The sequence below is a fragment of the Neofelis nebulosa genome, chromosome 2, assembly GCF_028018385.1.
Source record: "Neofelis nebulosa isolate mNeoNeb1 chromosome 2, mNeoNeb1.pri, whole genome shotgun sequence".
NCBI classification, from domain to species: Eukaryota; Metazoa; Chordata; class Mammalia; order Carnivora; family Felidae; genus Neofelis; species Neofelis nebulosa.
The window spans coordinates 221,905,062-221,922,759 of NC_080783.1; the positions used below are offsets into that span (position 1 = coordinate 221,905,062).

Sequence of the window (17,698 nt, forward strand, 5' to 3'; positions counted from 1 at the left end):
GAGGCCGAGGGCGGAGCGGAGCGCGCGGGCGCGGCGAGCGCGGCGGCCGGGCGGCCGAGCGACCCCGGGAGCGGCCGCGTCCCCTGCCCGCCCCGCCCCGCGCCTCCTCCCCGGCGGGTGCGCGGCGGGCTGACCTCTGCGGAGGCGGCGGGGGCCCAGCATCGGGCCGGGGCCGGGGGGGCGCCGGGGCCGGGGGGCGGCGCTCCGGCCCGGCCCGGCCCCGCCCGATGTCCATGAGCGCGAACACCATGATCTTCATGATTCTGGGGGCGTCGATCGTGATGGTGAGCGGAGGGGCTTCCCGTGCGCCCGCGCCCGCCTCCCGCGCCCGCGCGCCGCCTCCCCCCACCTCCCGCGCCTTGTTTACCGGCCCGCGCGGCCTGCGCTCCCCTCCCGGGCTGCCCCGCGCTCCCCATCCCCGGCCTGCGCTCCCCATCCCGGGCTGCGCCGAGCTCCCCCTTCCCGGCCTGCGCTCCCCATCCCGACTGCCCTGAGCTCCCCGATTCTGGGGCTACCCCGGGCACCCCTACCCCTGGCCTGCGCTCCCCCACCCTCAGCGCGCCGCACCCCTGTCCCCCAACCCCCGCCCCGGGGCCCCGGCCAGGCCCCGCTCCTCGGCGCTGACCGGTCATGGGCTCTTCCAGGCCATCGCGTGCTTGATGGACATGAACGCACTGCTGGACCGATTCCACAACTACATCCTCCCGCACCTGCGGGGCGAGGACCGCGTCTGCCACTGCAACTGTGGCCGGTGAGTCCGCGCCCGGTTGGGCACACGCGTGATCACACATGTGCGGCGGCGGCGGCGGCGGCGGCGGCGGCAGGGCCCACTGGGGCGCAGGCGAGCCCCAAGCGGGCCTGGCCGCAGGACTGCGCTAGGCCCGCGGGGGGGAAGGACTAACCAGCCTCCGCTGGGCACCTGGGGATTGGCCAATCGCTTTCCAGCAGGGGGAGCATGCCCGGGTAGTCAGGACCCCCTCCCAAAATGCCTTTAGAGAAAGGGCCTGTGCCAGGGCGATGAGCGGAATGGGCCCTGGGCCTCCGGGTCCAGGGCCTGGAAGCCAGGAGGGCGACAGTCCAGTCCTGTGTGTCAGGAAGGATCCTGCGCACGGCCGTGCCCACAGAGTACACCATCCTCCCCGGGCCCTGCACTAATGTTCGTGAACTTTCCTGCGAGCCAGGTACGGGGAAGTGCAGAAGGTCAAGGTGGGCAGACCATCTGGTCCCACCCTCTCCTTAAACAGAGGAGGGACTGGGGGAGAGCTGGGTGTGGCTTGCTCAAGGTCATTCAGAGAGGGATGGGAGAGCCCAGGCCCCCACATCCACCGTGTGAACGCCCCCATTCTGTGCACATGAGTAATGGAGTCTTCCTGGCCATGCATGTTTGTACGTCCATGTACAAAATAAACATCTTCTCATGAGACGCGCATATGTGTACTGTCTGTGCATATACATGTGCGTACACATAGCACACGTACACATTCGCATGCACGCCATCCCCACAGGAAGCCCTCTTGCCGGGGCCAAAAAAAGCAGAAAGATGCTTGGGTGGGTAGAGACTCGCCCAAGGTCACACAGCTAGTAAGGGACGAGGGGCGTGGGCCCAGACTCTGTGTTCCTCACCCTTGTCCTGTACTTCTGCTCCACGGACCTGTGTGCGCACACAGTGGGTGTGGGGGGTTGTGTACGAGAGGATAGTTTCATGCCTCACTATGCATGCCACGTGCCCGTGGGTGCAGACCGGTGTGTGGAAAGCAGAACACAGACGTCCAGGAAGGTAGAGAGGGGCGTGTGAATGACCCTCACGGGTGCTGGCCAAGAACCGTCAGAAGCGTTTGCTGGGCGGGTGGCTGCTCTTTCCCAGAGATCCCTGTGTTCCTTCCCGGTGCACGCGGCCCCAGGCTAAGGAAAGGCACAAGGTCAGCCCCGCCACCTCCTAAGACAGCCACGGCCACGAGTGGGTATAAACCGGGGCGGTCTTGAGACCCTCCCGGTGGCTGGCAGTGGGCGCCCCGTGAGGCCCGGGCTCCGAGCTCCATAAACGTCAGGAATGCACATTTTACGTGTGTGTGTGGGCCATTGTGTTATGACCAGCGTGTAAGTGCCTGTGACCTCCCGCCGAGGGCCCGTCTGGGCAGACGGGCTTTGCTTTCCGAGCGTATCTGCCCAGGGTGTGTGTGCGCGTCACACGTAGCGTCCGGACTCAGGTAAAGCGAGTGCCCACGGAGGTGCGGCTGGAGCTCCTGGTCCCGTGCGTGCAGGTCAGCGTGTCTGTGGGTGCAGAAGACACGGAGAGTCACACCCGCCGCAGTTTCCGGGTGCGCATGTCCACGTGTGTGCTGTGTACACATCACCTCATACGGGATATGTAAATTCAGTGTACGGCGTGGTACGTGTGGACGCCATGTATGTGGACGCGCGGCACGTGCGGATCATACAGTGCGGCAAAGCGGGTGCTCCGTGTGGGCGCAGCAAACGTGTCTGCAGAGAACAGTTTTGCACGCGAGGGATCCGTGTGTAAACCGCGCACACGAGCCGCCACGGCGGACTCCCCGTGTGCAGTGAGCAGGCCGCACACCTACAGAGGATGGCTGTGTGCAAAACTGAGTGCATGCGCACGTCCATGTGATACGCACCGTGCTCGTGCCCGGGCAAGCATGCACATGCACAGCGGAGCTCGTGGCCTGAACCCCCGTATACACGCCACGTCCTGTGCATGTGGCCGGCGTGTATACACAACATGCATCGGACCGCAGGCAGACACAGGCAGCATGCGTGGCCCAGACAAGACCCATGTGTGTACACATCGTGAAAACGCGTGGGCACACGGGAGACCCGAGCCCCTGTCCCCAGGGGCCTGACTTGGAGGAAGGAGGAGGGTAAGGGGCAGGGAGGAACCGCAGAGCCCAGGCCAGGGCTGGGGGCACAGGTTGTGACCTCCGACCCCCTGGAGGTCCCGAACCACCAGGGCTGGTTGGGGCCCTGGCCTCACCCGGCCCCAGGGCACCGGGGGCGTCTCTGGCTTCCGTGGCAGCTTGGTCTTCAAGCTCCCCGCCTTGGCCGGCTGCGTGTCCAGGGGCACGAGGCAGCATGCTGAGGAAGGCCCTGCCGGGGGTCTTCTGGGGTCTACCCAGAAGGCTGGGTAGAGCAGAAGGCGACCGTGCCGCTCCCTGTTAACAGCCCCGGTGCAGCCTGCCCGGCCCGATGCGTCCCAAGTGACGGGCACCTCGAAAGGGTCATGAGTCTGCTCCTGGGCAACCGGCAGCGGCTGCACGTTCCGGGTGGTGATTAACAGTCTTCCGCCACTTATTGGTGACTCATGGTGGCTCCTGACAAACTGTCAACAGAGGAGCAGGGCCGTCCTTGCTGACTGACTCCGGGCTGGTGGCCCCTGCTGCTCCGTGGGGCTGTGGCCGAGGTGGGACCACTCGGGACATGCGGAGCGGGATGGCCTCCAGGAGTTCCCAGGAGGAGCAGGAAGGGGTGTGAGCAGAGGCCTGCCCGCTGCCATCCCTGCTGGGCTGCTGCCGGGAGGAGGGCACTGTGTGGCTGCCGCTGGTGCAGGGACATCAGCAGGGAAGGAGCAGCAGGGACCTGTGATCAGGGAAGAGCGGTGCGGTTTCTGGTTTCGAGACCGTCCCTCTGGGGGGCAGCAAATGTGGCCAGTCGAGAGGCTGGGGTGGGGAACAGGGACCTGTGTTGGCTGAAGACCAGGCGGAGGTGCCAGTAACTGAGGGGAGGATGGGGAGGGGTTTGGGGAGGGAGGAGCTATTTTTAGGTGTGAGTTTGAGGTGTCTGTAGATCCCACGTGGAGACGCCACACAGGCAGCTAGAGCTCAGAACAGACGTGGGGGGCAGCGGGGACTTCAGGGGGGTGGGGCTGGAGAGTTGGAGACCAGCAGAGGGGCTCGAGGAGGAGGGCCACCGGGAGAGGTGGCCTCCTGGGCAGAAGGGCCCCAGAGTGGTCCCTGCACTGCCAGGCAAGAGAGAGGGCTGCAGCCGGTGAGGATGACAGGGGCCAAGGGTGGGCCCCACGGTCCCTCTCCTGGGCTCTCCTGCAGGCCGAAGCAGAGGTGGGAGTGGGGACGGGCCTGGGTCGTCCTGGGTGCTTATCTCCAGGATAGAGCTGCCTGACCCAGGACCTCGGGAGCCCCGAGGGCTTCTTGGAGGAGGAGGGAATCCAGACAGGCCCGAGGCTGGAGAGAGCCTTGTGGGGAGAGTTCAGAGTTCCGCAGAGGTAAGCAGGGCTGCAGTTCAGAGGGCTCAGCGGCCCGGGGCCTGGCCAGTTGAGGGAAGGGGGGCTGAGAAACACCGCACAGACCTTGGTGGACGATGGAACACGTGGGAGGGAGCCCCGGACAGCTGGAACATCCCAGGAGCAGCCGAGCAGGGCAGAGACGTGCGGCTCCGAGGGGACACCGGCAGGAGAGCTCCCCCAGGAAAGGGGGGGGAGATGGACACCCGGCAGAGCCCCGGGAGCCTCCCCTCCGGCACAGAGAACTGAGGAAAGGGAGGTGCCCGCAAAGGGTGGAGAAGGAAGACCAGAGGCCCAGAGCAGGGCTGACCCACTAGGCTCTCCGCAGAGAAGGTAATGAAAGGACATAGCCAGTGGGAGGGGAGGACAAAAGAATGGACCTCTAGGAACCAGCAGGCCCCCTCAAGTGGGCTGTGACCCTGCCACCAGATGGGGACACCGTGACCGGGGCCTTCGCACTGGAACAGCTTGTTCACCTGCGCTGTGTTCCCGCGACCCCCACAGGGTTGCCTCTGAGCCCCGGGGCAGGAGGAAGGAGGGTGATACGAGGGGCAGGCACATCCCTGGCCAGGCGCGGGGCTTCACTCTGACCCCTGGCCTCGCACACTTCCACCCGCTGGGCAACCTCCGGCCGGGTGACTGGGCCCTGGGCGAGTCCGCTGGCCCCCTCCTGACCTCAGCTCCGCACAAGGGCTGCTTCTTAAGACCAGCGGGGCGAATGGGTGCCGCTTACCGCCGGGGTCGCTGCCCGCCCCGCGGGAGAGGTGCCAGCCCGCCCTGCCGCCCCCAGGCACCACATCCACTACGTAATCCCTTACGACGGGGACCAGTCGGTGGTGGACGCCTCCGAGAACTACTTCGTGACAGACAACGTCACCAAGCAGGAGATCGACCTCATGCTGGGGCTGCTGCTCGGCTTCTGCATCAGCTGGTTCCTGGTGTGGATGGACGGCGTCCTGCACTGCGCCGTGCGCGCCTGGAGGGCCGGCCGGCGCTACGGTGAGTGAGGGCGGCCCCACCCCCCCGCGACCCCGCCTCCACCCCAACGGCCACGAGACCACGCCCACTCCGCCCTCTCCGGCTCCGCCCGACGGCGCCCCGCCCCCGACAGACCACGCCCACCGAGCCCTCCCTGGCCTCGCCCCGGCCAAGACCCCGCCCCCATCTTCTCCCTCGCCCGGCCACGCCCCCGCCCACCGTCCGGCCACGCCCCCACGGGGCACCGCCCTGCCTCAGCCGCGCCCCGCCCAGGTCATATCCCCAGCCCGGTCACGTCCTCACGAAGACCCCGCCCTCTCTCAGCCGCGCCCCGCCCAGGTCATACCCCAGGCCGGTCACGCCCCTCAGGAGACCCCGCCCGCGCCCCGCCCCGGCCACGCCCCCGAAAGGACCCCGCCCACTCACCCTCTGCGTCTATGCCTGGCTCCGCCCCGCGCTCCCAACCCGCCGCGCCTCTCCCGGGTGCGGGCCTCCGACCCGACCGCGTTCTGACACCGCCCCTGCCCCGCAGACGGCTCGTGGACCTGGCTGCCCAAGTTGTGCAGTCTGCGGGAGCTGGGCCGGCGGCCGCACAGGCCCTTCGAGGAGGCGGCCGGCAACATGGTGCACGTGAAGCAGAAACTCTACCACAACGGCCACCCGAGCCCGCGGCACCTCTGAGCCGCGCGCAGGACTCGCGGGGCCTTCGGCCAACGCGCCCACGCACATGGGACTGGACGGCCGCCCCGGGCCAGGGCGCCCGCCGGGCGTGTCCAGCGGAAGGTGCTGTCTCCTCTTCTTTTTATAAAAGGGGGTCGGGGCGGGGCAGGCTGCCGGCCTGGGGACAGAACCCCGGCTGTCCGGCCGCATAGGGCGCGCGCACCTGTACGGGCGGCCGGGACCACCTGCTCGCCCCCGCGCACTGCAGTCTCACTTGCGCCTGGGCTGGGACCACGTCTGTTACTTAAACCCGGCTGCTCCTCGGGGCCAGTTCCGGCAGAGGGAAGCGAAGCCGGGAGAGGGTCTTGACAGGGAAGGGGGAAGGGGGCCGGCCCCCGGCCGCGCCCACGTCTGCACACGGGAGCATGTGCATGGGGCGTGTGCGTCCGCGGGCCGCACTGGGGGTGGGGGGCGGGAGACAGGGGTCTGGGGGAGGCCCCGGCCTAGCAGCAATAAGGCCCCTGAGCCCCACTGTGGCAAGTGCGGCCACCCTGCCCAGGGCATCCCCGGTCGGGCGCCTCACTGTGACCCCTACCCCTGCTGGTCAGTAAATTCTCCAGAAAGCTCCAGCCTCTGCCTCTTCTTTCATTTCTGAACCTGTGACCCCCTTCAAGCCCCTGCCCGTTGAAATCAGCCATGAGATACACACGTTGTGAGGTATCCTGTCAGAGTTTTTATTAGATTCTGGATAAAAAGACCCCCACCCAATGGGGGGAGAGCTGCAGATCCTGTGGACTAGGGCAGCGCCCCCCACGATGGTCCTGGCCAGGGGGTCTTGGGCCTCGTGGGCAACCCCACCAGTTGCTGGCAGCTAGTTCTTACCCCCGGGGTGTATCACAGTCAGACGTGCGCAGGGTACGTCCTCCTCCCTAGCACAGGGGAGAGCGACTCCCACCAGGCAGCACGGGGGCCTACTCTGCTCACCCCTCGCCTGCTGGGTGGGCCTGGGCAGGGTCAAGCCCCCCATGCGGGCCCAGCTCTCTCAGCCAGGCCCCCTGTACTGCCGGTCACAGATGCGGCAGCTGGCCACGGGAGCTTAGGCAGCTTGGACACTGTCCCTGGGCACGGGGACAGTGGCTTCTCCCCCACTCAGCCCAGCTTGGGGACTCCCGTCTCCCAGTTGTGTCCTGGAGGGGCAGGGGGCGGCCCCGGCCCGGCAGAGAGAGGAGCCGGCCCCGCCACAGAGACGCCGCAGCTGCGGCCGGTCCCAAGGAGAGGCCTTCAATGCTGTCCTGGCCCCGACTGGGGAAGTACTTAAAAGTGCTGAGGTGGGCGGCTGTGTAGGCCCGCCACAGGGGGAGGCGGGCATCTTGGGGCCTCTTCCCGGCAAAGCCACCTGGCTCGCGTGCCCCAGGTACCAGGGCCGCTCACGCGGCCTGGCCACCCTCAGGCCCGGCTCCCTCAGCCTTCAGCCACTGTATCTTCTGCTGGTGCTGCTGGATGGCATCCTGGACCCGGGCATCCACCATGGCCTCAGTGAGGGCTCCATCCTCAGAGGCGTATGCCATGGCCTGGCGGGGAAAGAGAGTACGGATGTGGGGCACCCCGAGGGTCTGCCCGAGGGGAAAAGGGTCGCCCAGCCTCAGGCTTTCGGCTCCCACCAGCCCCCAGGAACGGCCCGCCCTGCAGGCCAGGGCCAGACCCAGGGACGAGGCAGCCAGGCTGGCCCCACCCTGGAGAATCTGATGGCCTCCTGTGGGGCGGGGGCCAAGCCCACTACCCTCAACCTTGGGCCCGTGCTCCGTCTCAGGAAGGGCCTGGCCTCACAACACACACGGGCCCACGGGCCCACGGCCCACGCCTTGCTTCCCTGCGCGTGCAAGCGTGCCCCCCCACACGTGCGTGCTCACGAGGGAACCCACAACCGCGGCAGCTGCCGTCCCCGCGATGCCCGCGGCCCTGCCCACATCCCCAGTTGGCACCAGTGCCACGTTCTCACATCACTGAGTTTCTCAATGGCTTTCTAAAAATAGAAGGTCTGAGGCCAGCTGTCAGGAAGCAGCTCAGCGCCCCCATCACAGGCCTGGAGGGCCTCTACCCGAGACCGGAGCTGGCTTCAGGGCCAGGGCACACGCGCCACTGTGACACCGGAGGGAGGGCAGGGCCCCTAGGCAGAGCGCTCCCCAGGAGCCCCCAGCGATCCCAACCTGGTCAGAGAGTATCCCACCAGGCCCAACCACCCCCAAAGCACACTAGGCTCCGTCTCTCACGAGCCCCCGCTGCCCAGGGCTCCTCAGCCCCGAACCGGGCCACGCGCACGGGTGGAAGCACCGAAGTGTGCCGATCAGATCAGGCCCCAGGGTGGTCCACGTGCCTCGGCTACCAGGCAGGTCACCTACGGCCAGGCCGCCACCCCTCCCAGGTGACTCACTGTCTCACCTGCTTCCTGTCACCCAGCCTGTCACTCTGACCGAGGTGGCTGTGCAGACGGCCTCAGCATTCGCCGGGCAGGGGGGCCAGAGCCAGTTCACCTGTCTCTCTCCAGCTACCTGAGTGGCCTCGGCCCATGTTGGGCACTGTGAGAAAGTCCCTGCCATCTGAGATGGCCGGTCACTTTGTTCACACAGGCCGGCCCTACCCTTAGGACACGGCCACCCTCAGGACCCCGTGGCCAACCATGGAGCCAGGGGGCTGCAGGGGGAGCACACAGGCTCAGAAAAGCAGTGAAGGAGAGGCAAGAGGGACCGCCAGGGGAGCACACCGGCCTAGGGGCCCACGTGGGTCAGGGCCTGGAAGTGGCTGGAAGCTTCCCTGGTGGGAAGGTAGAGGGAGTGCAGCAGCCCCTCTCGGAATCCCACAGCTGCCCAAGGGGGGCTGGGCCCCTGCTGAGAGATGGCTACACTTGGCGATGGGCTTCCGAGGAAAGGGGGAAGCAGTAACTCTGCATGGAGAACCCTGGCGGGCACCACTCTAACCAGGTCAACATCCCTGTGATGTTGTACGGCACTAGGTGCCCCCAGACCGGAGGCCATGACCAGGAGGACACCTCATCGCTGGGGTCTTCTCCCCAAACCCACAATCTTGGTCTAATTGTGAGAAAAACATCCGAAGGGGAATCTATGTAACGCCTGACCAGCACTCCTCAAAACTGTCAGGACCATCAGTAGCCAGAAACATCTATCTGTGAGCTGTCATGGCCTGGAGGAGCCTGAGGACACAGGGCAACCGAATGAGACGGGGGACTGTGGATGGGGTCCTGGAAAAGACGAAGTCCGAGTGGAGTCAACACTGACGTGGCAAACGTGCCTCGGGAGAGGGGTCAAGAGGGGTCACTCATACACGGTGGGGGAGGCTCCGCGCTACCCTTGCAACTTTCCTGTGAGCAGGAAATTACTGAAACAGGAACCTTCATGAAAGAAAGGAAGGAAGGGAGGGAGGGAGGGAGGAAGGAAGGAAAGAAGAGAGAGAGAGAGAAAAAGAAAGAAGAAGGAAAGAAAGAGAGAGAGAGAGAGAAAGAAAGAAAGAGAAAGAAAAAGAAAGGAAGAAAAAAAGAAAGAAAAGAAAAAAGAAAAGAAAAGAAAAAAGAAAAGGAAAGAAAGAAAGAAAGAAAGAAAGAAAGCAAGCAAGCAAGCAAGCAAAATCCTGGACTCAACGGCTTCACCAGTGAATTCTGCCCAACGCTTATGAAACGGATCCTTCTCACACTTTGCCAAAAAACCGAAGAGGAAGGAACACTTCCTAATTCGTTCTGAGGCCAGCATAACCCGGACAGTAGAAGCAGATAAAAATACCACAATAAAACTACAGACCAATACCCTCTATGAATATTGATACAAAATTCTTCAATAAAATACCTGCAAACCAGATTCAGTAGCAGGTTGAGGGGATTTACTTCTGGAATGCATGGATGACCCAAAAGAGGAAAATCAATCAACGTGTCACACCACACAAACAGAATAAAGGACAAAACCCACACGATCATCTCAAATTGATGCAGAAGACGCATTTGACAAAGCTCAACACCCCTCCTTGGTGAAAGCACTCAACCAACCAGGAACAGAGAAGATTTTCCCTAACGGTCTAAAGGTCATATATGAAACCCCCACAGCAAATATATTATCAATGGTGAAAGGCTGACAGCTTTCGTCTGAGGTCAGGAACAAGACCGGGACACCCGCTCCCACCACTTCTATTCAGCACGGTACTGGGAGTCCCTGCCAGAGGAATTAGGCAAGAAAAAGAAATAAAAAGGATCCAGTTTGACACGGAAAAAGTAAAATTATCTGTTTGCAGACAATATAATCTCATATGTAGTAAATCTTAAAGATCTCCTCCCGGAAGTTGTTAAGAATAATGCATTCAGGAAGTTTGCAGGAAACAAAATTAACACACAAAAACCATTTGTCTTTCTATGTCTTTCTATATCATAATGAACAATCTGGAAAGGAAATTAGAAAATTCCATTTACAACAGCATCAGAAAGAATCAAATACGCAGGAAAGTAACTTAACCAAGAAGGCCAAAGAGTGGTATCTTCAGAACTGCAAAACACTGCCGAAAGGAAAGAAATTAAAGACACCAAAGTTAGGAAGACATGTGCATCATGCGTCATGACATGTGAGTTATGTCAGTCCTACCTACCCAAAGTGGATCCACAGAATCATATAATCCCTATCAGAAATCCCATGGTGTTTTTGGCAGAAATCAAAATCCATCCTGAAATTCATACAGAATCTCAAGGGAGGCTGATCGGCCAAAACAGTCTTGAATAGGAACAGATTTTCAAGTCTCAAATTTCCTGATTTTTAAACCCACTACGGGGGCACCTAGGTGGCTCAGTTGGTTGAACATCTGACTCTTGACTTCAGCTCAGGTCATGATCTCACGGGTTCATGGGTTTGAGCCCCGTGTTGGGCTGTGTGCTCACAGCCCAGAGTCTGCTTGGGATTCTCTACCCGCCCCCCCCGCCCTTCCCCTGCTTGCGTGCACTCTCTCTCAAAATAAATAAATACACTTAAAAAGAAAATCTACTACAGAGCCACGGTAACACAATCAGAGTAGTGCTGAGGACGGTCATCTAGACAGATGAAGTAGGACTGAGAGCCCAGAAAGAAACCTTCACATGTGGGGCGAGATGGTTTTCAACAAGGGTGCCACGCACATTCTAATGGGGAGAGGACAGTCCTCAACAAATGATGCTGGGACACAGGACGTCCACATGCAAATAAAGTTGGACCCCTAAATAACAGCACACACAAAACTTAACTCCAGATGAATCAAATACCTAAATGTAAGATCTCGAAGTACAAAACTACTAGACGAAAGCATGGGGGAAGCTTGCAGACACTGGATTTACTGATGATTTCTCGGCTATGACACGGCCAGCATAGGTAACAAACACGAACCGGACTTCATCAAAACTCAAACCTTGTGTGCATCGAAGGACACTATCGATGGAGTAAAGAAGGCAGCCCACTGAAGGTCAAGAAATCTTTGTAAATCACACAGCTGATGAAAGGTTAGTATCCGGAATACGAAACTGCTAAAAATCAACAAAAAACAACCCGATTCGAAACTGGGCAAAGGACTATCCATACAGTGTCTATCCATATAGACACTGCTCCAAGAAGACACATGCTTGGCCAGAAAGCACACAAGATGCTGTCACTAACCAGCAGGGAAATGCAATCCACGTTACAAGGAGACACTTCACATCCCCCAAGACGGCTGCTATCCAACCTCGAGAAAACAAGTGCGGGTGAGCGGGGCGAGGGACCGGAGCCCGCTGCACAGCTGGTGGCAACGGGAAACTGCGGCCGCTGTGGAAATGGCCTGTCAGCTCGCCCGAAACTAAAAACGGTATCATCATGTGATCCGAGAGCTCCACTTCGGGGTGTACGCTCAAAGGGGTGAAGAGGGGGGCTCCACGGAGACCCCTGCACACCCATGTTCACAGCAGTTACTATTCACAACAGACGAGAGGTGGAAGTCACCCGGCGTCCGTCTCGGGGGATGAGCGGACGAACAGAATGAGACCGGCCCACTCGGCAGATCACCACTCCGCCCTGAAAAGGAAATGCTGGCACCTGGTCCGGCACGGACGGACCTCGAGGACATCACACCGAGGGCAGTCCGTCACAAAACGACAAATCGTGCGTGACTCCCCTCACATGTGGGATCTAGAGCGGTCACGTTCGGAGAGAGCGGGTGCCACGGCCTGGGGAAAGGGGTGGGGTTGGTGTTTAATGGGATGGCATTTTGGCTTGGGAAGGTGAAAATGTTCCGGATGCGGACAGTGGGGACGGCTGCACGGCAACGTGAATGTGCTTAGTATCACTGAGTCGTGCACCTAAAAATGGTTAAAGTGGCAAATTTTGGTTAAAAAAAAAAAGAAAAGGCAGCAAATTCACACGCCAGAGGACTCCAGTGTACTAACAGGCAGCACGGACCCCACCGACAACATCATCATACTAACAACGTGGGCGGGGGTGCCAGGACGGGGGCGGGAGGGAGGCTCAGTCAGTTGAGGATCCGACTGCAGATTTCGGCTCAGGTCACGATCTCAGGGTCACGGGATTGAGCCCTGGGCCAGGCTCTGCGCTGAGCGTGGACCCTGCTGAAGATTCTCTCTCTGCCCCTCTCCCCTGCTCTCCCACAAAACAAACAAACAGAAGTAACGTGGGCTTCGGGGAACAAGTCCAGCCTGGAAGCAGGGGGAGGCGGGCAGGACAAGCCCCACAAGCACCCTGAGCCAGAGGGCACACCAGCAAGGCCACCACACCCCTCCCAGATGCCGAGGCCCGAAGCACCCTGGTTCACTCTCCTCTCCCATGAGCACGACAGGACTCCCGGACACATGCTGGGCTGGGCTGACCAGTCAATGACTTGGACGCGCTCTGGTGAGGTACCAGATCCCCCAGGGAGGGCACCCTGTGGGCTTCAGCACCTACTCACTGCCTCCTGCAGCGGTCAGGGGTCAGACCGGAGGTCTCCCCGGTTCTCCATCCACCAGGCACGCAGACCTGTCACCTCACGTGGGCAGGTGACATGTGACGTAAAGAGAAGGGAGGCGTGCGGGTTCTTGGTGGAAACCGTGGGCACGGACTGCAGGGCACGGTTTGCAGTCAGAGACAGACGCGTCCCACGTTCATACGGCGAAGCCCTGACCCCCAGAGCAGCTGTGGTTAGAGGTGGGCCCTCTGAGGAAGTAGGCAACGTCAGAGGAGGCCGTAGGGGTGGGGCCCTGATTCTACAGGACCAGCAGGCTCATGCGACAGATCTCTGTTTCTGCCACAGGAGGAGGAAACCGCGAGAAAACAAGCGTCTGAAAGGCAGAAAGGGGGCTGCCATTAGAACTCCACCATACTGGCACCCTCGTCCGGGCCTTCCTGCCTTCCGGACCTTGAGGAATACACGTCCGTGTTTAAGCCCTCTGGGCTGTGGCACCGTCACAGCAGCCGAAGCTGACAGACATCCTATCCTCCACTCTGTTGGTTGTGGAAACGGAGCCACCCTCGTCAGGCCTGGGTCCTGAGTGAGGACGGCTGGAGCAGAACGCCTGGCTGCCCGATCACACGTAGGAGCAGAGTCTACAGTCTGGAGCTGGGCATAACCCGGCTCATCCTAATACAGGCTCCTGTGTCTCCAAGCTGCTGTGTTCGAGTCACAGTAGATGTCTATTTAATTAACATAATACACATCCATTTAAAAGCACTGTCACATTTCTAGCGACCAGACTGTCACGCAGCCTCAGTCAGATTTGACTGCGGGCCCCATGGAGGCAGTGATGGCGGCACAAAGCCAAGGGCGGCTGCAGACAGGAGCCACTGAGCACCCTGCACCCGATAAAGCTTTTCTCCTCAGCAATCACCAAGCTGCAAATGCTTTCTAGATGGCTGCACCCAGGACCCTTGGGGGTCAAATGGCTTCCCTGTCCTGGGCGGGGGGCTTGTGGGCACTTCAGAAGAGGAAGCAGGTATTGGGTAATGCCAAGAACCACTCTGGGCTGTGTGCCCTGGGTCACAGCACAGCACAAGGCTAAAGTCAACTCGCATTCTCTATGCCGCCCTCGAGACCCCACAGCAAACCCGATTCTGTATGGAGCGGACAACATCCTCAACACCAGCAGTCTCCATCTGGCACAGTGCTGGCAAGGAGACGCCCAACCCTTATCAGGTCAGATTCACCCCCTGGCTCATCTCACACGCCCTGCGATGAGCTCACAGACCACTTATGGGAAGTTCCATATGCCCCCGCGGTCTCCCCGACCATCTGTAGAGTCACCTGCCCCAAACGCGCTAGGCTTGAGACCGTGTCCCAACTCCAGTGGTGCCTGAGCCTGAGTCTGTGGGACCTTGATGCCGATGTGACACTTGGCTCATTTCCAGGGAGCCCCAACCGATTTCAGAGCCCTATCTGATTTAGACCAAAACCACGATGACGATAAGGTAGGCCGTAACGTGGGAAGCCAGGGACACCTCTCCACACGCTCCCTGCAGTGGGGACAGAAGCAGGTGGTGGCTGCAAAGTAGAGCAGGGCGTGACATCTGTGTGCAGAAAATCCTTCAACAGAAGCACCCTAGGGGGGCAGGGGCCTGCACGGGCTGCCTTCAGGTGACTCAGTGTCTCCCAACCAGTTGGGCTCACGCCTGCAGGGTGCATGTCCCCAACTCACCTGCCATGCCACGGCAAGCTGGGAGATCTCCCGACCCGACATGCCCTCCGTCAGGTGTGCGATCTCTGAGCACTTCTTCCCGTAGTCAAACTGAGCCAGCTTCAAGCGCCTGGGGAGAGCAATTCCCACATGACGCCCTGGGGGCCTGAGGGGCCCAGGGTGACACTGGGGGTCTGGGACCACCCCTCGGCTCCTACGCGAAAGGAGGACTGGGTATCTGCCAGGCGCAGGAGCCTGTACTGGGAAGCCCTATATCTGCTCCTGGTTCCTGCCCTTTCTACCCGCTGGGCACCTCCCTCCCTTCTGGAGCCCAGGTGGGGTCCGTGTGGGGCTGTGTACGGACAGCAGTGCATGACCACTCCAGAGACAGGTGGAGGGCTGGTCAGGATGTGCCAAAGCAGAGGGGCTCTCGGAGCCTCGCACACAGCGCCACCACCAGGCTCGGAGGCAGGGACCGCATCCTTCTCCCTCAGACCTCCATCAGCGCCCAAACTAGCAGCACAGCAGCCACGCCCTGTCAGGCGTGGGAAGCACGTGGGAAATCAAAGGGAGAAAAGCCAACACCTCCAGGTTAGAGTGACATGTCACTGCTTTGGTTCATGTGCGGACCCCTTCCTAGTCAGGTCTGGCTGAAGACCCAGGAGATGAGCTCACAGGAGGAGAGTCAAACACTCATGGAAAAAGAGGCCTCAGGAACTCAGACCACATTCGGTGTCAGTCAGGCTAGAATAGACGATTGGGAGGGTGGGGGGTACTGGGGCCATCCGGGCACACGGGAGAAAGGAGGCCCAGATAATGGAATTCAAGGGGGCAGGGGGACAGCAGGGGCAGGCAAAGCCCGTCCCAGAACAGAAGACAGCTCTCACTGCCACCAGCGACAGGAAGGATTCAGGTCAATGCTGCTGCGAGGTCTGGCTCCCTGGGGATAGTTAAAAATAGACCAGCCCTCACGTATCTGGAGCACTGTGGACAGAGAGCAGTGAGGGAGAGAGTGGCCCGGACAGAATGTGGAGGGCGCCCCCATCGCCCGGTGACTTCTGCAGAATGGGGGCCTTGCTGCGTGCTGGTGAGGCGCCCCAGGCTCCCGGGAGTCAGGGTGAGCAGGGAGCCCATGTCCAGGACGGCCACCAACAGCCTCAGTGAGCAGAGCTCAGCCAAGGTCTGGGAACCACTGTCACGGCCCCGCACTTCCCAGGGCAGGACTGCAGCCTAGATTCCTCAAAAGCCCCACATCGTTAAAAGACGCTTCACCTAGCAGGAAAGGATGGAGGTGCTAGCTAGTTCGTGACAATGGGCCGCTGAGTCAAAAGCCTGGCAAAGAGTGGGACGGAAGCACAGGGCCAGCAAGTGAGCACATCTGAGCCCCAGGTAAAACCACAGGGTTAGGACTGGGTGTGGCACCTGGGCCAGAGGCTGGTGGGGTACGGAGGGCCCCACACACCCAGGCCATCAGGACACTTACTGCTTTCCTTCTGTGGCTGGCTTCAGAACATACTTGTCAAAATACATCCTCACCAGGCGTTCCCGCTCTTCCTGCCGCGGCAGATCGAAGCGGACCATCTCGTCGATGCGGTCGTTGACGGCCCAGTCAAACTGCTCGGGCTGGTTGCTGGCCAGAACCAGCATGAACCTGAAGCCAGTAGAGACAGCAGGGGCTGAGGGGCTTGCCCCTGGGATAGGGGGCCTCTTCAACCCACACAGGACTATTTTCTAACAGGACCTATCTGGCAGCTTTTTAACCCAGAAAAACCCAGACCCAGCATTGCCCTCTACCACCCATCCCTCCCTCCAACACCTCCCTGACCGATGGGCCAGCGCGATGGGGTGGCCATGTAAGCCTTGCTGTGCGCAGGAAGCACAGGGACCCTGGGGTACCATACAGATCTCTGCACACCCTCCCCCAACCTGAGTTGCAGGGTTTGGGGTTTAGCTGGTTGAGCGGAAGCGCCAACTCTGCAGGTACCAGACCAGACTCTTAGGGGGCCTGAGCAGGGTCAGGGGTCTCTGCAGGCAACAGCCACAGCAGGCAAGGAGGATGCACATGATTTGGTGGCCACACAGCTGACTTGGGGCCTTGACAATGGAGGAGAGCAGGATTAGAGGACTCGTAAGGAGTGAGCCCTTTCCCAGGGCAACCTGCACCCTAGGACACCTAGTCGTGGGGTGACCACCCTGATGGCCCATCACGGGAGAGCAGCCAGAGACGCCCAGTGCCGCGCCCTGTGCATGCGGACTTGCCGCCCAGCCCTCCTGAGACCCCAGCGCGTCCTCTCAGAAGGCCCCACAAGGGTGCAAAAAAGGTGCACCCCCTCTGCACCCCCACGGGCCCTTCCCATTGCCCTGTGCCCGCCCTGCCCCACAGCAGCCCTATGAGCTCAAGCGGAGCCCCAGTTTCCCTCTGTGAAGGGGCCTCGCACCAGAAGGTGGCCCTCACTTGCTGCTGTGCTGCCCTGTCCGGTGCAGGAATGCATTCAGGGTGGCCCTGAGGTCCTCGCTTATCTTCTCCTGCAGAAAAAGTCCCGGCATCAGGCAAAGGCTTCCAGGGGGAAGCTAAACACAGGCCCCACTCCATCCCTCCAGGAGCCACACGTGCCAGTGTCTCCATGACCCTGAATTTCAAGGAAAGACTCTAAAAATGCCACACATGTAACTCCTGCTTTTCAGGCCAGATTTATGAAGAAAGTGCAGCCGAGGACGAGGTTTGGGTCAGACTCAGTCGGGGCGGGGTGGGGGGGGACAGCAACTTCCCCACAAGGCACAGATGCGGCCACTGGACACGCCACCCCTGACTGCTCGCTCACCTATGGCCAGCTGGACACAGCAGGCCACACAGAAGCTTCCGGAATACTCACAGTCGCTCGCTTCCTGAGGAAGGCATCTGCTTCATCCACGAAGAGCAGGAGGCTGTGAGGGGAGGGGAATTTAGGACTGAACGAGGATGGGTGAGGCCGCCCAGCCGGAACGCTAAGGGGCTGTGCACACGGAAACCGAACCAGAAGCACAGGCTGCTCTCAGCAGAGTCTGGGACTCCAGACCCAACAGGGGCATGCTGCGTGCCAGCATGGCAGGACAGCGACCGGACTGTGCCAAACATGCTAATTTGGCACTAAATTAAATACCAGTGCTGGCAG

General features: G+C 61.0%; 2 protein-coding genes across 4 annotated transcripts in view; one reads left to right on the forward strand and one right to left on the reverse strand.

The window, feature by feature from the left end:
* Window positions 1-14,031, forward strand: TMEM240 (transmembrane protein 240). 2 transcript variants are annotated; one of them, XR_009258501.1, is made up of 5 exons: window positions 1-284; window positions 645-751; window positions 5,046-5,254; window positions 5,766-6,016; window positions 13,190-14,031. XR_009258501.1 is itself a non-coding variant. In XM_058719449.1 (4 exons), exons 1-4 carry the CDS (start codon window positions 228-230, stop codon window positions 5,912-5,914), a joined length of 522 nt encoding a protein of 173 aa, XP_058575432.1. In that variant the 5' UTR covers window positions 1-227; the 3' UTR covers window positions 5,915-6,522. The 2 variants fall into 2 exon arrangements, 1 of the variants encoding a protein (XP_058575432.1); XM_058719449.1 differs by lacking the exon at window positions 13,190-14,031 and having other exon boundaries at window positions 5,766-6,522.
* The window catches only part of LOC131505647 (ATPase family AAA domain-containing protein 3), a 23,472-nt gene continuing 12,427 nt past the window's right edge, over window positions 6,654-17,698 (reverse strand). The window contains exons 11-15 of one of the 2 annotated variants that reach the window (XM_058719446.1): window positions 17,420-17,471; window positions 17,002-17,072; window positions 16,030-16,197; window positions 14,568-14,676; window positions 6,654-7,464 (exon numbers count right to left, since the gene is read on the reverse strand). In XM_058719446.1, the coding sequence (XP_058575429.1) occupies window positions 7,321-7,464; window positions 14,568-14,676; window positions 16,030-16,197; window positions 17,002-17,072; window positions 17,420-17,471 (544 nt within the window). In that variant the 3' untranslated portion in view covers window positions 6,654-7,320. The remainder of the gene's footprint in view (window positions 7,465-14,567; window positions 14,677-16,029; window positions 16,198-17,001; window positions 17,073-17,419; window positions 17,472-17,698) is intronic. The other variant, XM_058719445.1, reaches the window with a different exon arrangement.

Bases quoted from the DNA above. Each gene is read 5' to 3' on its own strand.
- TMEM240 (XM_058719449.1), top strand. From the start codon at position 228: ATGTCCATGAGCGCGAACACCATGATCTTCATGATTCTGGGGGCGTCG. The intron at 285-644 runs GTGAGCGGAGGG...GGGCTCTTCCAG, and splicing joins TGGGGGCGTCGATCGTGATG to GCCATCGCGTGCTTGATGGA. The intron at 5,255-5,765 runs GTGAGTGAGGGC...CCTGCCCCGCAG, and splicing joins GAGGGCCGGCCGGCGCTACG to ACGGCTCGTGGACCTGGCTG.